Source organism: Lethenteron reissneri, chromosome 20, assembly GCF_015708825.2.
Source record: "Lethenteron reissneri isolate LAM-NWPU_2019-01 chromosome 20, ASM1570882v1, whole genome shotgun sequence".
Lineage (NCBI taxonomy): Eukaryota > Metazoa > Chordata > Hyperoartia > Petromyzontiformes > Petromyzontidae > Lethenteron > Lethenteron reissneri.
This window is the reverse complement of record NC_083798.1, coordinates 15,004,929-15,024,689: the sequence shown is the minus strand read 5'-3', so window position 1 is coordinate 15,024,689 and position 19,761 is coordinate 15,004,929. Positions and strand designations below refer to the sequence as shown.

Below are 19,761 nucleotides of genomic sequence, written 5' to 3'. Positions count from 1 at the left end.
CCTAGACATTAAACCGCGTCAGTATCACACATCACATACCTTGCCTAAAGACCTCTAATCTTCCGAGCCACGCGCCTTTAAACAAACCCCCGCACCCACACGGCGCGGCCACGCGAGAGCGGGGCGGGCGCGAGGAGGATTATCGCACTCGTGCACCACGGCGCAAGAGGCGGCGAGGGATTAGTCCACCCACCGCCCTTTGTCCGCTGCTTCCTTCCACTTCCACTCCCCGGGCGAGGTCCCTTTAACACTGAAGGGTGGAGATGGACCGGTGCCTCTGGGGGGGGGGGGGGGGAGGGCTTAAATACCGCGTCAGAACATCGCTCTGAGATCCGGGGTTCGGATCTGGGTCTAAGGCGTCCATGATTAAACCGGGTTCTTGCCGAGCGTGGCGAGTCGATGGCCTCAGCCCAGTCAACAAGACTGCTAAATATACCCGAAACATTACGTATTTCTTTTTTTTTACTAATTTGGTAGGCTCTGCCATGCGACTAACACCTCTATAAAAAGGGAATGTGAGAAGGTGACACCACCTTGCAACACGTTCTGACTTCAGTAGTTATGTGACATCATGTTCCCTTACATGGGGTGATGTTACACTGCTTCATGTAAGAGTTCCTTGTGACCCGGCATCAAATGGCACGATTGGGAGAGAAAAAGAACAAAACCTCAGGAAGTTTCCAGTGTTGCACGGTGGGAAGGGAAGCGCTGGCACTCTGTGGCGTCTGCTGGACCAGAAACATAAATACACAACTTTCTCTAAGGCTGGCTAGTGTAGCCATTTGTAGCATTGTGCCGAGCGATGGCATTGCAATTCCCAGGCCGTGCCCTTATTTTTGCCAGCTCGCTTGACTTAAAGGGGCCAATGTGTCACGCACGCGGGGGTGCGCGCACGTGCGTGTGCAAAAGTGCGTCCCCGCGTTCCTAAAAGAGTCCGGAGGTCATCAAAAACACCCGCAACAAATGTGAAATGCTCCCGAGTGAATTAGTTGCACTTTTGTACGGGAACCGTGTCGCATTGAGAATCCGCGGCTCTTCGCGCGCGGGGCGGCACGCTCACGCCTAGCGCTTCACACGCTGCTTCTGCATGCCGTCCACATTGTTCCATCGTTCTCTTGTGCCTCCCGGCATATGGTCGGCACTGTGTGATGCGCTATAAATGATCACGGGTGGACAGTGATGGTTGCCCAACACACAGGTGCGATGATTTTACAGCGGCGTGTTTTACAGTCGCAACTACGACCGTGGGATATAGCCTCGCACACGGCTTTTGTCAACAAAGTGACACCGGTGTTGGCAGTGAAATTCCCGCACTCGTAGAATTTACTGCCTCGTCTCGCATTCGGAAGGTCGCAAGTTCAAATCCTGCTTGGGGGGGGGAGGGGGGTGACTCAGCCCATCACCCCCCTCGGAATTGTTAAAACGAGTACCACTTCATGGGGAAGTCAACAGTGATTATGTTATGATAGACTCCCCCCACATAGGAGTGTGAAATTTCCAAATAATAACACGGGGCTTCTCATTTAAAAAAATGGGCGACGTAGTGACACAGTGGTTAATGCACTGTGCCATGAACTCGGTGACCCTGAATCTGATTCCCAACCGTGGCTTGCATCGGTGGCACCAACCTAGTCCCCTACCTCATACGCCAACTTTACAAACTCGCACGGACCAACGTGGTACGGTCAAACAACCCTCACAAATGAAAGGCATGTCTAGGATCATCATCTAGCAGTGGATTGGTGAACGGCTGTAAGTTATTTGATTATTTCCAGCAAGTGAGAAATTGTATTCACTCGAACGGTCGGTGATTAGATGTTAAGTGTTTGCAGAGTGGCACACCAAGCAAAACATTTTGGAGGGAGAAAATCATTTGAGGAGACATTGTATAATTGTATAAGCGCACAACTTTATCTGTGATGAACGCTGCATTTTCCGTCGCTTTCATGCAGGGGGCGCTGCAAACCTACGCACCCCCTGCATGAACGACGGAGGTGCAGGAACAGACGTTTGATTACGTTGGAATCGATCTGCAGACGGCGGTCTTCTCGCACGGCCAGGAGCTCTATGTCGCCTTATCTCGATCCCGCAATCCCAAGCAGGTGAAAGTCCGCATCGAAACGAACCCCCAGCAAGGCCATCGACTTAACAACGAGCGAAAATTCACACGAAATGTCGTTTTCAATTAAGTCTTCCAGGTGTAAAATTATATAAGCTTTTAATGAAGAAATAAAATGATCTAATTCAAAACATAATACAATTCAAAGATGTTTCATTTTAAAACTTCAAAACGGAGCATCGGGTGCTTGCGTGAATACGTCGTTCGTGTGCAACTTTTTTAGTGACTTTCCTGGCCGAAGACCACAAATGGTTGTGAGGGGTGCCGCAGGCACTCCCGAACAATCCCTAGTATAATATATACATGTTAAATAAATATCAACAGTTATCAATGATGTATTTACAATTTCATAAATGATCTACGACATAAAACAGCCGTCTAAAAATGCCGGGGGGGGGAGAGGCAGGTGGGGGGCACTGGCCATTTTGACCCCCCCACAAACCCGTCCCTGCCTGGATGTGCCAATGGGTACGTGCTTGTATTAATCTCATGAAATACATTGGTTTAAAGTAAACTGAATTAATACAATCACGACCTCAATTTTATTTAAAAGTTCAAACCAACATGGGAATCGTTCTTGGGATTCAACGGAAATTCCGAAGGCTGACAGCCAAACTAAAGCACGCCAATAAGATGGCGGGCGGTGTGTTACAAGAAAGCGTGGACACCCACGCTTCAGAGGGAAACGTTCTTTCCTTCTGCAGTTACGCAGCTTCAGCACATAATTTCAAACACGTTTTTAATGGTTTATAAAGACATCCAGTTTCTCATCAAATTAGACCTTACAAAATAACTCTCAGATGGATCGTTAGGCCAGTACACAAGCTCTCTGTATATCGTCTGCGCAGCCTGACAAACCTCAGGGGCTACCATGACCTGGGAATGCTAATCCTTTCCGTGTAGCTTAGAGTATAAAAATTTAAACATGACATCTGTCTCAAGGTGCATATCGGAAAACAGAAACATAACTGCAATTCCAGTGGCAGAAAGAGAATTAAATGCCACACCGTTTGGTATTGAACTGATGACAAAGACACACACACACACGTGACCAAGTCAAGATGATATCTGAACCATGATGGCCATTGTGATATCACAGTGTGAAAAAAATGTTTACTAAACTAATTACACGATACTATATAATAACAAAAATATATTTACAGTTTTATTCACAACTCATCCAAATGTCTCTTTTCTACCTCAGTGACAGACATTGCCCAATTAGTCAAGGACACCTGAGGCAAAAGCTTTCGATATTAGGCTGTCTTGTGTTAATTCTATTTCTTTAGCATCACAAGTAACCTGATTTCTGAAGGCCGTGGCCTCTCTCAAACCCTTTGAAATTAATTATCGTCTGTGTACGGGATGAGGCAGCTTGCCCGGCTACGCAATGAATCTGCTGTAATGTGATTTTCAGAGGGTCTGCTTTGTGAGACGCTCCCCTAATCAACTTCTCCTCCCTTCCCATCTCCCGCCGGGATGGAATTTGCATGAGGAGTGCAGATAAGCTGTTGCTGTGGGCACCTTGAACCTGTCATTGATGGGAGCCCAAACCCGGGGTTTGTTGCGCCCGTGTTGCAGTGAGGCGCAAGCCGCAGATACGCTATATTTAGGGCAGGACTTTTCTTTTGAAATGGAAGCCAAACCATTTGGAGAAATATAAAATTGCTAAACCCGAAATGTCACGCTGTGGCAAACGTTACGAAAATGAATGGTACCACAAGCCAGCACAACTCGTCATGTTCTAACTGTATCCTTGGGTTCATCTCTTTCATTTTCCAAATGTACAAGTACATGTGCTTTTAAAAATATTGAATAACGCCATAAATAACGGAATTGCTTATACAAGAAGTGTTTTTTTCCCTTATGGTGATGAGTGTACGTTTATTTGAATAAATCACTCTGAGGGTCAGTACACATTCCCCTTTGGAAGGAGGAAAAGTGCATTTAGTTGAAGCCATTCGCAATTTTTTCCTGGCTGTATAGGCCGGGTTTCCTGGCAGACCAACAGGGAAATACGAACAGCCCACCAAACTTCCGAGCACATCACCCCACCCCACTGGAAATCTTCTGGGAAACAAAAGAACATCCAAACTCAAGCACTTCCATCTTTAGTTTTACAATTTATTTGCCTTTTACCAGAGAGCCAGCCATGAAGGATGCTTATTTACTTTTTATGTATTTATTTTCCTACAAGCAAAAGAGTGCAGGCAGCGGCAGGCGAATCATGCATCAAGGACACGAGTTACAAATGTATTCATTTCAAAGTCCATCTCTTCCCTTGCATTGGATGATCAGCAAATCTAATATGAATGAATATCTGCAAGTAAGAGAGCCGTTGTAACGCTTTCACATTTTCATTTACACTTCAATCAGCGACGTGCACGGGCCCAACGTTAGGCTACGCTTTCTGCCAACGGAGTGAGATTTAAATTATGATGTTAATACAATGATGAATCACAGGTTCCATGCTACATTTATCACCACATTGAGAAAGCCAAGATTGTTTTTTTTTGCAATACATTAATGCGCGTGAAATGAAATAGTTATTGTACCTTAAAGCAAAGCATTCCTGGATGTGTTGCCGCTTCTGCCGTGTATATAGATTGAGCTTCGTGCCCAAAAACACATAGAGATGGAAAATGTTTGTAAACTGTTGAGCGATGGGGCAGTTAAAAAAATTGTATCTCGGAAAAAAAGTCAGAGCCTGGAAAATCCGCATTAAATTTTACATCATGGTATTTCCACTGAATTTTTATGCAACATGCACGGATCACTTCCCTGTCACGATGCAGACGTAGTGAAAAATCGTCCAATGCTCATGCACAAGTCTCGAAGTCTGTTCCCAGTTTCAAACCGCTAATTAAAAGTGTGCCAACTAAGGAGCCCAGAAAATGGCTTACGCTTGGGCAACGGTCGATTTGAATGTCGCATTAAGTGCAACGCGGACTGGGCTGGGTGACGGTTCAGGGTTTTCTGCCCATTAGTTTTCTGTCACCTAAAATTCGTTAAAGTTCGGTGCCAAACCGCATGCCCCGTGGAGAAAAATTTGCATTCCTGTTTGAAACCGACGGGCGCGCTTATCAATTCTGCAAAGCAGGAGGGCTTCTCTCCCACGCACTGTTGCCGCATTCCAAGTGATTAGCACAACAAGTCGGACATATTAAGTTATGATGCATAATTTTAAATGCATTTTGTATGGAAAATTAAAACCTACATTAATTGTTGTCATACATTTCACGGAATATTATTATTATGGAAATTATTTCGAACGAGCGGAGGGAAGTGCAATGAACGGTTTTCTGCACACCCTTTTATATTCGTCTAATTATTACACCTAGCTTTTATTTACGACTTGCAATTGTAACCCCCGTCAGCTTATACGCAATTCTGTCTCCCCAATGCGTGCTCGTTTTTATAAACAGCATTACGTACTAATTTGATTTTAAATATAAAACAATAAAAAGCAATCCGAATTGCATATTTCTCTCCCAAGAAAGATTAATACGTATAGTTTCTGCGACTGCGTATCGTTATCACGGAAATGCAGGCCGCTGGGAAACACTTTGTATGCAGTGTTTTTTGCAGGAAATGAAAACCAGGAGTGCTGACTGCTCATGAATATGGCCCATCATGCAGGACGAGAGGCAACATCTCTTGTCAAGCCCAACTGCCACGCTTCAGAGTGGATCACAAGCCCCATGTGCCGATACGTCGATCACTCACTATAATAGCGTGCGACGACACGCACAAACCTTGTCTTCTGCGCCAAAGGCATAGTTCGATCAGGGAACCCTCAAGACCTTCCCCTGCAATTGTGTGCTTAAAGGAACCCAAAAAAAAACACACACACACCACCCTAGACCACTGCGCCAGTAATTGAACAGGCTTTCACTTTGGTGAAAGGCAACGCTGAAATTTTAGAAAGCCCAAGCCGGATCAATTACAGTTGCTTATCTGCTGTGTTTAAGAATCCTTCGATATTGCAGCACAGCTGCAATCCGTTAAATTCCGACATTGCTTTCCAAAGATAATTTCTGTTCTTTGTCCCGGAACCGTGTTTATAATGTCGTGACATGGGTCTCTGCAAATGTCCTGACATCTCATCTTAAAAGACGCTCAGGTCATGAGCCGATTTTCAAGGGGCCTTCGGACAGTAAAAACTTAAATACATTCGGCGTTATGCATCACACACTGCTAAACTAAATTCGGCAAGCTTCGGTCCCACATACGTGATATTTTTTCCTTTTATGTTTCTTTTTGTATTCAACAATATTTTTTCAAAACCATTAAACCTTGCTCAGCAAACCATTGCCATGTAATCCGGGAGGTCTCACGCAAGGATGACTCAGATTAATGCGTTAAAAATCAATAAACTGTCACAAAGTGTCTATTTTTTAGCCGTTTTTGCTTTTAGTGATACAGCCCAAGTGTGTTGCTTTCAAGTGCTTCGCAAATCTGTGAATCTCTTCGATTCGCCCGTTACAGCTCTCAGTCGGCTGTGCATTAATGCGGTGGCTCCAAACCATATTTAAAACATGACCAATGAGCCCAGTGGGTTGTGAGTAGCAATTTGGGAGTCCTATGCATACAATTATAGGTGATGATGGCTTCTTAAGAGTACATTTCATGGTACTAATCCTTCACTAGAGGGTTGTTCTCGTGGGCTTTTTTAAAATAAATATCCAGATGGCTCTTCTAAATCTCGCAGCATTAAAGCTGAGTGTCTAGGGGGACTCTGTCTAACTTTTATACAGATATCCCAAAAAAGTGTCACGTCTTCCATCATCACAATTGAAGATATCCAGATATCCATGGGACATTGCCAACCATGTACAGTCTTAACGAATATATATCCAAACGACCCTGCCAAAATTGCCAGCTTTAACGCAGAAAAGTAGGACTTACTGCCAATGCTTCCAAACTTAAACGTGTTCTGAGGGTAAAGCTAATATATTTACAACTTTACAGTAAATATTGACCCCCTTCCAGAATTACCTTACATGGATGGTCTGCTATCACACGTAGCTGAGGCAGAAAATCAGACGCTGAAAAATATTTCCGCTCCAATGCAATGGGACTCGTAAAAGAGCTGATTTGAGCATGGACACTTTTAGTGCTGAATGTGTGGTCGGCTACACATGCATTTGCTGCTCAACATATCTCAGAAGCTAAGCAATGTTGAGCATGGACAGCGCTTGGATGGGAAACCACAGTGCATAACAGCTGTTAGAGGCTGCGGGGCTACATTTTGGTAGCAGAAGGCCGTGCAGCAAAAGCCATTTATTATACTGTACTTCTATTCTCCCTCGACTACGCTCCCCACGTGACATCTGAACTAGGCCTGGGCCCCCCAACTTCAGCGATCAGCAATGACCATTGTAGCCAAACAAGGCCCTAAAATCCACAGAGCATTGGTAGGGCCTCATCCAGCAGCGGATAAAAAAAAAAGTCTCGACATGCACACACGCACATTTTAATCTCATGCGTGAGTGCACGGGTGCGAGGGCAAAAAGAAGAAGAGCAATTTCATATCTGGATGTCTGCAAAATGCCAGCAGACCACTTGTTCAAACTACAGACATTGCTGTGTACCGTAAGAATATGGCGCATCTGCCAGCCCTAATGAGTCACGCTTTGAGGATATGTTTTTTTAACCGTTGAAACTTTTACAAGCTTCTGATTGGCTCCTTTGGAATGCAGGGCCAGCAGCCTCAGATGGGTTTTATTTTTCCCACACAACCAGAGCCGGCTCCAACACAAATAACAAACACGTGCAGCGTTACATAAGGCCCTGCCTGGCTGCACAACAGGTGTGAACAATTAACTGGTTACCGACCCGTGTATTTTATTTATATATTCCCATTGCAGGGGTGGAGCAAGAATCGGGGAAGGCCTCTTCCACTGCACGTAGCGAGGGAAGTTCTTGGCGAGACGACCCTTAAAAAGCATAGTCCTGAAAACAGTCGCCTCTTTTGAATCACAGGTAGGCTTCAGCGTAAACCCCACGGGAATTTGTGGCTAACACATAAATCCTATAACCTCATAGCAACATTGCAAAGGCCCCCCCCACAGCTGGGTCTTTCATAGGACACACAAGTATATCCATTATGTGTGTATATTAACTCCGCTTAGCTTCCTTGCTCTTTCTTCGCGGGATAATAAAGCTGGATAACCTCATTTCGGTCATACATTGCCCACAGCCTTATATGCAATCTTGCGTTGTCGTAGCGCAGTGTCGTGGTGATCAGTCAGAGTGGCACGAGTTGCTTTTGCTCGTGCCAGAGAAAAAGAAATAATCCACGGGGCCCCTTTGTGTGGTCAAAAAAAACAAGGGCAAGGGGTGGGCTGCTTTCGGCGAACAAAACTCACGCAGCATCGCTCTCGTCGCAACGGCCTGGACGGTCAACTGCAATTCCCTCCTGCTCGACGTTGTGGCCCCGTCTCGCTTTTTAAATCCTTTATATTAAGTTCACTTGCGTGCTTGTTTGCGCGCTTACGACCGTGCAAATCTTTCGGTCGTTTTTTAACCCACTTCCCGTGATCCAATCGAGCTGACATTTTTCACACAGACTCGTTGTGCGTGACAATTTATTTTCGTGAATTTTTTCTCTCCAAAATTTAACACTTTTTAGGAAAAAATAAATGATATTTAATTACCAATTGCTTAATGGTGGCAGGCAATCATCTGACCCATAGGTGGCAGCCATCTCAAGCCAGAGGACGAGAGGACTCTAGCCGCCACGCATATAAAGGATTTATAGTGTATAAAATTTGTTTTTACGCGTTAATTTTTTAAAGCCCTTCTTGAGAAGGGTTCTGCTCAATAAAAAAAACGACGGCACGTTTAAACGATTGCAAGGCTCTTTAGTGAGATCTGAAAATGATGAGAAGTACTCATCGGAGTGGAATATGAATTAGTGCTGGCTGGAAAACGGAGGGGGGGGGGGAGGTGGCAGGATGGGGGGGGGCACACACACTCTGAAGTGGTAAGCATTGGTGGCTCTACTGTGCTGATGAGTCCTACTAATGAAGAAGCTAGTCCACAGTTGTGCATCACTGCTGCTCTCAGTCGGTCATGTTGATGGCGACTTAAGACAAGAGGACCACAATGCACTCCTTCAGGAAATGCCATGGAAAAATGGCTGTTTGTGTGTGTTTGAAGCTTAAGGCTCTATGTGTTGCGTGTTTCCTTTGTTAAGTAGTGTTATAAACAATATGAATTCATTGTGCAGTGTATACACGGTACATATGATATATATTGTCGTATTATATGCCGTATGTATGAACAATATACATATCATAGTATATATTATATTGTAAATACATATGGTAGGTAAATACAATTTATGAAGATATTAAAATATTCTTTTGTAATATGTAAATATGTGTGAGTTTGTGACCGGTAGTAAAGCAGTTAGTGTGCTGCCTTAGGAACCCAGCGAAATGAATTCCGATACCCTGTCAAGGCCAATGCCAGTGACAATTTTCTGAACCGGTCCTGGGCCTGCCCTAGATCAACTAAGGAGGGCCACTGAAAACATCAGCGGCGAGTGATACCTGACCAGCAGGATGAGCTTTGGTCAAACCACCCACGAAACCGAAATGTTGGGGGGAAGCAATCACCTAAGCAATGTATTGACGAAGGGCTGTAAATATTAACGAGAATGTATCAACGATAAACAGTTAGAGCATGCGGTGTGTTGGGCCACGATTTATATTGAGTAAAAAACAAACAGTCATTGTTTTCATTTACCTATTTGGAGTGAAATCCCATAATGCGTGTGGTGAGCAAGCAGGCGGCTAAATCCCACGCGTGCATACGTGAGCCACAGGCCGCATAAGTGCTGCACAGCAGCAGTAGTTCACATACGCATAAACGCAATTAGTATGGACCAATAACTCCTTTAGCCATCATAATTCGTTAACCCCAGTTAATTAGCAGCTCGGCGGACATGGGGTCAGAGTTAAAGCCGGCTACGATAAATTGGCTAGGCGAGTTAAAGAAGGTTAACAAGGCACTTGTCCACGGCAATGTGGCTTCCAGTGCTCCCTCTATTTGCTCACCACAACTGTTTCTTTGTGGCCATGATAAAGGCATCTTTATGCCAGTTACAAATGTGCACATTTAGGAGAGTCTTTTAACACGGCCAACAAAGCCACTTTTGTGCCATCACTGGGTGATGGAAGCACGCTAATCCAGACTGCTGCTACTGCTAACAGCGTCTAAGCGCTTCAACATATCGAGAAGGTAAAGGCGGGGCCCTGAAATTGCTTTCCCGACACCACTGCTGGCGGAAGGGCCTACACTGCAGGGATATCCAGAGAGCCCCTCGTAGAGGGTATATTGGCCTACTCGTCCGTGCTTGCCAAACGTCTTGGAACATATGGGAGGACTTGCACTTTACCGCACCACATGATCGACTAACTGTGGTGTTCCCAATTTTAATACTGGGTGGACAGGGACAACGGGGAGGGGGGGGGTTAAGAAACGTTCTCACTCTTTTAACTGCTGAGCCAGGAGGTGGGATCGAACCGGTGACCTCTGGATTGCACGTCCAAGCGTGCGAACCATTGTCATCGCAGCAGCAACAGCATCCCTCAAAATATTTTACGCTTGGTTAATAATAATAAGAGCAAATACTTATGACTGTCAAGAAAATAACAAGGTTACCTTTTACGATGGGGTTATTTTCTCTGACTGATGTGACGGGTGGACAGAGCATTGCTGTTACTGTGGGGAAATGTGCAAGTTGGATGTTGTTGCAGTCAAGGCCAAACCTCTTTCAGCTCCGCCTGCAAATCCATTATCAGGCGCTCGCCAATGGAACAGGTGCACGCCGTTTTAATGGATGCTGCACCTTCAGGCTTGCTCGATTATCAATTCAATTTCTTTTAACATTTAACCAGGCGAGGAGCCATTGAAATACAATATCTATTTTTCGAGAGGGACCTCGTTATCTGCGCAAGAAATGTGCGGTCTGTCGGCATTTATTTATTCTCTGGCTAAGTTTACGTCTGAATTTTTCCTTTTATGTCATGCGCGATTCTGGCTTTGGGAAGGGGCACTGTGTTGGGTGACGAGACTGGTGGCAGAATAGCAGCCGCAAGAGCGGAGAGAGTGCCCAAGAGGACCTGACCACCGTGGAGATGGAGCGATGAGAGCAGTGTCTCGTGCGTCAGGAGTGAGATGAAATTGTGGAGTCACAGGGCAGCGAGGAATAGTGGTGACGTTGATAGACATTCATATGCAAGCAGTGGAAAAACAACAGTTGATGGGGAGGTAAAAGTTACAGGTGGAAGGTGCAGCCCCGCAATTGCTCGCTCACTCCACTGCTGGCAAAAGGGGCCCCCACATGAGGGAGGTCTAGAGAACCCTTCCAGATGGTATTTTGGCCTCTTCTTTCACACTTGCCAAAAAATATTGGAAGAATTGGGAGTGCCCACACTTTACCTCACCGCACGCGACCTGCCGATCAATGAAGTTGCGGCGTGCCCATTTGTTTCTGCTGGCCGGACAGAGGCGGCGTAGATTTGAGAAACTTGCCCCACTGTTTCAACTGCTGCGCTGGGAGAAGGAATCGAAGTGACGACCTCTGCATTGCGACTCCCGTGTGCTAACCATCACCACCGCTGCAGCATCCCGGCAAAACAGCACCGTGAAGGATGGTCATGGCGTAGTGACGCCTTGACACGCAGCGGTGAACAGATCATGGACAATTGTTACGACGGTGCTGGTGGTGCAAGTGAATTGCTGCTGCGGCGGCGGCACTGTGCGCGAACTCACGGCTGGCACAGCTTGGTGAGGTCCTGGTCGGTGGTTCCGGGCGGAAGGCCTCGTATGTACAGGTTGGTCTTGCTCAGGTGGTCAGCCAGGATGCCGTTCCCTCCGCCCCCAGCGCTGGTGCTGCCGCTGTTGCTGCTGAGCGTGCTTGGACTGGCAGGAGCCAGGGGGTGGCTGCTCGCCGCATATGGCTGCAGAGTAGCGGAGAGAGAGCGGAGGACACGGGGCACGTGGAGAGAGGCGGAGGGAGAGAGGACAGAGAGGAGGACAAGGTCAGGCATACATACAGCTAACGGTGTGTATGTGTACAGTAGGGTTGCTACCGGTTCCTGGCTTTCTCAGGGGGTCGTCTTCTTGTTGAGGAAGCTGTCCTGAGATACCTGCACGTCTTCCTGGGACAATCAAAGTGCCGTTTTTTTGTCAGTTGCATTATAATACACCACTCAAGGCAATGCAATTGCATGCAGTTCTCCCCGATTCTGGTCTTGGGAGATATTCATATTTCAATGACATGTAGGTCCCAGTTTTTTTGCTCCTCTGGTGGAAACCCTTGTATACATCCCTTTAGGGGAATACCTAAAACATTACAAGCCACGATTTGCCAATCACCAACATATAAAAAAACATATAAAAATAAACATCGTATAACCAGAGAAGCCTTATCAGGTATCAAGGTTCTTTGTCAAGATAGTCCCACATTTGGATGTTTTGCCAATACCTTTGTTTAGTTTGCCTTACATGTGAGATGATACGAGAGTATATGCATGGCCCTTTGTCAATCCACTGCTGGATGAAGGCCTCATCAAGCCAATGCAGGTCAGAGGGGTTATTTGACAACAATTCAACATGTTAATCAATGTCGGTTTGTAAAAGCAGGGACCACAGAAGTGGTAGCTTATAAATGGAGTGCAGCAATGGATTTTGCTGCACTGCTCTCTGAGTTATAAAGTGTTTTTTTTTCCAGGACACACTCCAATCAGGAGTTTAGATTCGGTTGCGTTCAGAATTGGATCGACGCAATGTTTGCGGCAAAAATTTGGAAATTGTCAGGTGAAACTGGACCGACTGCGGTCGAATCTGAATGTGACCAATCAACAGTGGGTCACGTCCTGACCGGATTTTTCTTTTTTTACAATTCAACAATGAAGAATTAAAAACAGGCTGCAGGAATGATGATTTGTGAGCCTGTCCATGTGCACCTTTGTGTGTTTATCCCCCCTCGCATGTGCGATGTGGCTTGCCAGGGTTCTATGGTTGTTTCCCCACACAAGAGGTAAAAACATTCCTCCATTAAAAAGGCAACGGTCAAAACATCCCAATGCAGGATATCATTGAACAAGAGTACCGTTGCTCCTCGAATCTCTCTCTGGACATACACTGTCTACGCAATTCATATAAATTCAAGTCCAACGTATTGGGGTGGATCAAAGGACTGATCCAGGTTACAGCTGCTGAATTGTGCACCGGATTCGATGGGGGTTCAGAATCAGATACCGAGACGAATTCGTGGCACTAGCCGTGCAGCCTCTACCAAATATAGTGACGTTTGGGAAAAAGACACTTCCACTATACTGAGAAACTTGTCTGATATTTTAACGATGGGCACAAAGATTGAGAGTGGTTAAGCATTTCCGCAAGACATGTAACAATTCATCCCCCACAGAACAGAGTTTAATCTTGTTTTTTGCGCATATATATTTCTTTGTTTCTCATTTTTTCTCGGTACAGTTAGTTGACCACATTAGCCTAAATGTTTCACAAGCATATCATTAGCATACACTCAGCATACATGGAAACAATGAATTCTTACACAAGCCGATGGATCTACACGTATCATGAGCATACGAATTAGCGGGTGTAATGATGCATACATTCATCAATTTATATTGAGCCTTCTAGTTCAAATCGCATTTGTAAGAATCAATGTTTTTATGTGTATGTTTTGCGAAAAGCCTCACATGACACCCCTACAGCCACTAGAGGCCGCTACAATCACCGCACTATTTAAATAAAATGTGGTTCTTGATTAAATTGCAAATTTGCATTGCAACAATGAATTCAATCGTTAGGAAAGGCAAAACACTGCGCATCTTATAAGAATACATTTTAATCGATTAAGCAATACCACATTCATTTATGAATACCCACATATTGCCCCATCGCAAGGGATGGGCCCATCTCTGTACTGCCCTGGGGTGGTATTATTATTATTGAAATATTGTTGCTAAGGTGTTTGTCAACATAACTATTATAATAAACAAGACAGGACAATCCAAAGGAATACTTTTCATTACGCAAAAAAATCCCCACGGACACATCTACAACGTTGCAACTGTTGAGTATAAACAACTACCAGGCATTTACAAGATGCACCAGAGCTCGGCGTACATTAATAAGGCATTTCATTGCATTTAACAACCGAGGCTGCACCCTTCACTATTCCCAAATCCATTTCTATACTGATGGCAGCTTCTGCAGTGCATGACCCCTGTTGCCCTTGGAAGACTAAAGTTTCCGCGCTGTTCTAAACAAGTGATTGAAGCTGTGTACGGACGCTGAAATATACAAACTCTTCGTGTTATTTCCAGAAACTAAAATATGTATCACTCCCACTAGAAAATTGTATTACTCTGTTCGTTCCCCACTGACCAATTATTCTCAAACACATATCTTGACATCTGGATACACTCAGATGAAAATTTCCAGGAACGTGCCGAAGAAGTCAAAATTAAACTTAAAATGACATTGAGGTTTGAAATTGTTTACATTTTATGTAACACGATTTTCCCACTCCGCCCACAAACATTTGCCAATGGCCTGCTTCACACTGCTAACTTGTGTTTGGGGTCAGTTGTACAGTAGTCCCAAGCACCGAGTTGTCAATTCCTCCTGAATTTAAACACTGTCTCAACAATTGATACGTGTTTTGTTGTTTGCAAATATTGTCTTTTCACCAATTCATTCCAATTGCTGTCGGTGTCATGTCACAAGATAAAATTTCACGGAACGGTGAAACCCTGTGTTTTATAGAATGCATCCCAAAATGACATGGCATCAAACCGCTTGTGAAATTCATCCAAGTGAGCCCTTTTATTTGCATGCCCTGCGAAATAAAAATGTTCATAGCATGGCAGTCAAACTGATTTTTTTTTTCATTTGAATTCTCGAAGATGGAATTTAGCCAAATTTAATGAAAAATCTAAACTTGTACCTAAGAACCCTGTTCATTGTATGGAATGACTGGCCAGATTCGATCCCAGGATCTCAGTGATGTTGGCTCAACACCCTGATCTCAATATCTGAGCAATATCTAATGTGTCTTTCTTGTATCATCTTTATATGAATGCATACGCATACTGACCTTTACATTCAACACCTATGCAATATCATCCCCACCCCCATCTGTCAAGTTTTCCGATCAACTGGTTTGCAGGTGTGTTGTCGAATATTTCATCGGAGAATCATGAGAGATAGCAGCAGCCTCTGCATGCCGTCATCCAGCAGTGAATCAACCGATGCTCAATATGATGATGTATATGGATGTTGAACTTATTTCGCACCATAGATAGTCAACCTATGTACAACCGTGCTAATGTCAAGTGCGGTGGGGGGGGGGGAGACAACAAACTATCAATAAAGATATTAATCTATTTCAATCTAAGACAGGGACCAGGTCTGCTTTGTAAGATCATGCTACATTCAGCAAATCTGTGCAATGAAAACCTTCTCCTCTGATGTTTCAGTTCCGTCGAATAATATTGTTCAACACTACGATCCACACACACACACGCGACCCCCAGAAGCAGCACCGGGAATTCCACAATTGATACATACAACCCCTCTAAATGTCTCTTGTTGATCCAGAATTGGGAAATTCTTATGAATGCTTAAGTTACGTTGAGAAACAGCCTTGAAATGAATACAAATGGAAGCAGCAACGCATTCACTACAGAAAAGGCACAACAGAATCCACGTCAGACTTTTTTTCCTGAACGCTCCATGATATTGCAACAACAAGAAATGAAAAAAAAACGCCGTTACCCTTGTCAGTGGTTATACAGAGGACACAATGCGATGTAGATTCCTGGGACCACACAAGCAATGCGGAGGCACAGGGAGATTGAGAGAGAGGTTGCATGCTTGGCCACCTCTGCTGCTAGTGTTTTTGCTCGCAAAAAAGGGCAGCCAAATGCCGCACAGGTAGCGAGGGAATGAATAGCGTGCACTGTACAATGAAATTTATGGTTTGTATACGAGCCCTTTAAACAAAACGCCCACGGAACTGGAGCGTGGCACGAAAAAAATGCACAACCGGTGTCCCTGTTTCGGGCGCATGTGTCCCGAGTAATGAAAACAAATGGAGCAGTAATCATAACAATTTAAATACGCCGGCTCGCGTCACCGAGATGTGCACCGTGAATTATGGCAAAAGCCGACCATTAATCAGGCAGCCGCAAACCCAAAGACACAACAAACTAAAGTAGACTTATCTGAGATTTCTTTTTTTTAACAACCCATGACACTATTTAAAACCCCAGATACTTGTTTTATGGTGTTCTGCTGTTGATCAAAGGGCCAGTAAAAGGTAGAAACCAAGACATTACGTCACTGTCAAGTAGTTCATGCATGCTCCGTTGCAAGTGGGTCCTCTGTGTCAATGTCCTCGTGGTGCTAAAGGACACAGACCCGATGTTTCCTTGCTCAAAGCCATTTAGCGAAATAAAAGAAAGAAAATTCCCTCCATTTCCCCCATCCGATATAGCGTCTCATATGGCCAAATAGTAACGTAAATTGATGCTCGGTTTAATAACAATTATCCACTGCTGGATGAAGACCTCAGGGCCTCCTTATTCTGTCAGTCATGGTCGGTTGTTTGACCATACTTCACCACGTTAGCCAGTGTTGTTGGTTCGTGGATGAGGATCCATCACAGATAGCACTTGCTACTGATGTTAGCCTTGGCTAGGAATCAAATTCAGGTCACCAGGTTCAACAGTGCAGCGCAAAAACCACCGGGTCGCCAGCGCTAAAATCGCAAGTGCCTCCATGGGGTTGCACACCATGCACACTCGCTAAATTAGTCCAAGCCTAAAATGCGGACCCGGCTGTTAGTACCTGGCAATCAAAAGCTTGGTAGGAAGTGATCATTCTTGTATGGAGCAGATCAGGCTGTTCCGAACAACCGTTTGGCCTTAGATGGGTCATAACTATCGCCAACTCATAGCGTGACTTGTTTGAAACAATCAGGCAACATATTTTGGCAAGCTAAACAATGTATTAATTGGACGACCGGTTTACCTAAACTGCAAGACGGGCCAAGATTTTACGAGCAGAATTTCCCCAACAATATTTCACCCTGTGCAGGAAATTACTGCGTGCGTGTGGCTGGACTGCACGACATCGCTGTGGCGTTCTGAGATTACACAGAAATTCGAAAACATAACACGATGACGGCCCATGCCTGCCAAGAGGAGTGCGATGCAGTTCAGGGACCGGGGGAGGGTTTATCTTTTCTGGCCGACAGGGTCATGGAAAAAGACTTTCTGCTCGGCAGTAAAATGTGGCCGCAGGAATTAAGGAGATGGTTTAGTCTGTAAACTGCTGGCTCTTAGACAATTTGTCACAAGGTCACGCGCCCAAACACAACCAAATCAGCGACTGGCGTGCACATCGCACGTACGATGCGAGAAAATAAAGTGGAGAGAAGTGAATTTATAAGGGAAAGGTTGTGATGGTTTTGTGGCCGCAATCTACTGCCCTGATTCCTGGGTCACTCATCCTGTCTGATGAGAGCTGCAGGGGTCCGCTTTCATCTGTTTACCAGCCAAACTGATTGTGCAGATTTGGCGACAACAGGCGACCAAAGCCATACATCAGTGAGCAGACACCCGCATCACTCTTTAAAGTCACATAGTTAAGTTAAAGAGGCTTCCCAACGAGCAATGCATTGCGATGTTGAGTTGTTTTCCACTTGTCAATTAAACCAATGTGTTCTCTGGCCACACTTGGTATGCTTCTAATGTTTATCATCCCAAAAGGAAGCTGTCAGTTTCCCATCCCACTCAAACGCAATGGAATTCAAACAATCCATTGCCTTTAGAAGCTAAAGTAACCCAACTGAATTAAAACGTTTCTTTTGCAAAGAACTTGGACTTAAGGATGATGGTAATGATGTTACCGGCACCAGTGTCAGATTTTGTTTTTGTAAAGCCGCCAAACACCGATTCACCAGTAATATGCAAACAATACACAAGCCAGTCTTACGTGTTTGAAAAAAAAATACAGTTAAAATGATCCATTCACCTGCGAAATAAGCATTGTACTCTGCTGTATTTAATATTTGATAGTGGGTTGCCTGTGAACTTGATAGTGGGTTTGCCTGTGAACTTGATAGTGGTTTTCCTACTGCTGTTAAGTTCTGAAAACTGTCAGGCAACATTTTTGTAAAACCTCACCCCCCCCCCCCAAACCTACTCCCCCCAACCTACCCCCCCCCCAAACCTTCCCCCCCCCAACCTACCCCCCTCAATCTACCCCCCCCACCACCTACCCCCCACCACCTACCCCCCCACCACCTACCCCCCCCACCAAACCTACCCCCCTCTCCCCCACCGGTAATGGGCCGAACAGCGCGCTCTCAAACTGTCCAAAATGAGAAAAACAGCCATACACGAAAACCATTATGCGAAGTGCAAAGCAATTACAGTGGCAAATTACTAAGCAAAGAATTTTAATTGACATAATCCTACTCACACTCCCCATAGTCGATAACGCACTGTCAATAATGGTTGTGTGGAAAATGAGCCGAGATCATTTGTGCGAGCGCGCGTTTTGCATGGGCACATTGAACCAACCCAACCGGATTCTCTAATTCTATTTCAGGGCCCGCGCTCCTGTCATTGTGCAGCAGAGGATGATGGATGATGTAGTCCCTTTGCTGCTCTACAGAGACTTATGGCCTGCAAATTCTCTTCCCACCCCCTCCCCTCGCACCGCACCCGTTCCCCGCCCCGCGATCCCCTACCCAAAGTGATACGCAATGAGCAACCTGCCCATCGCGAGAAGACGCGACCAACGAGCTCGTCAGGTGTGCGTGTTGCTTTCATAATTCCCCAGCCGAAATTAATTTTTTTAAAAAGTAAGAGAGCTCCACCCCCCCCCCCCCCCCCCCAATATTGTGAATGACACTCCAATGGCTTCGACAAGCAGTTGAAGAATGTAAAATGTCTTGCCCAGTGGAGGAGTTCCCCCCTCACACACCACCCCCAAGCCGTTGTTGTTTTTTCTACGTGGCTTTACCGAAAGACCCAAAGAATATGAATGTAAATAACGATCACCGCTCTTGGCACGCACGGTTCTATGTCGTGTGCGTCGTTTGCTCAAAGTGTGAGCGGCAACCGCGGTGCATTATGTAATGCAGATAATGCAAGGGTCTACATTGCTGGGTTGTTTATATATCGCCGCGGCGTAATTAAAACGAAATAACAATTAAGTCAATTTCACCTCTTTAAAAGTACAGTCTCGCGAAATATAAAATGACAATTACAGGGCATCCAATTACTTTTCATTTTAGTTAAGGCAATTTGTCGCAACGGAGGTAGACATGGATTCTATGAAAGATTTTGGGCTTTTTTTCTATCTCAACCTTATTCAATCTCTATTTTTTTCTGTATATCCACACGCCTCATTAAGGCAATCCAACGCCAAACAATCCCTACCCCCTGCGGATGGCCTTGCGAGCACTGTAATGATACTCAATTAATGCAGCCCTTGAACGCGAGAACACCCTGCACCCTTGATTCTTCTCCCGAATCCATCTCCGCCCCCAGCACACACACAACCCAACCCCGTAAACCCCC

The 19,761-nt window shown here is 45.1% G+C and overlaps 1 protein-coding gene across 8 annotated transcripts in view; it reads right to left on the bottom strand.

Moving 5' to 3' along the window:
* LOC133344840 (RNA-binding motif, single-stranded-interacting protein 1-like) overlaps window positions 1–19,761 on the bottom strand; it is a 282,596-nt gene that overhangs the window by 47,975 nt on the left and 214,860 nt on the right. For all 8 annotated transcript variants that reach the window (XM_061555074.1, XM_061555075.1, XM_061555071.1 and 5 more), the window contains one exon: window positions 11,906–12,093. In XM_061555074.1, coding sequence (XP_061411058.1) covers window positions 11,906–12,093 — 188 coding nt within the window. The remainder of the gene's footprint in view (window positions 1–11,905; window positions 12,094–19,761) is intronic.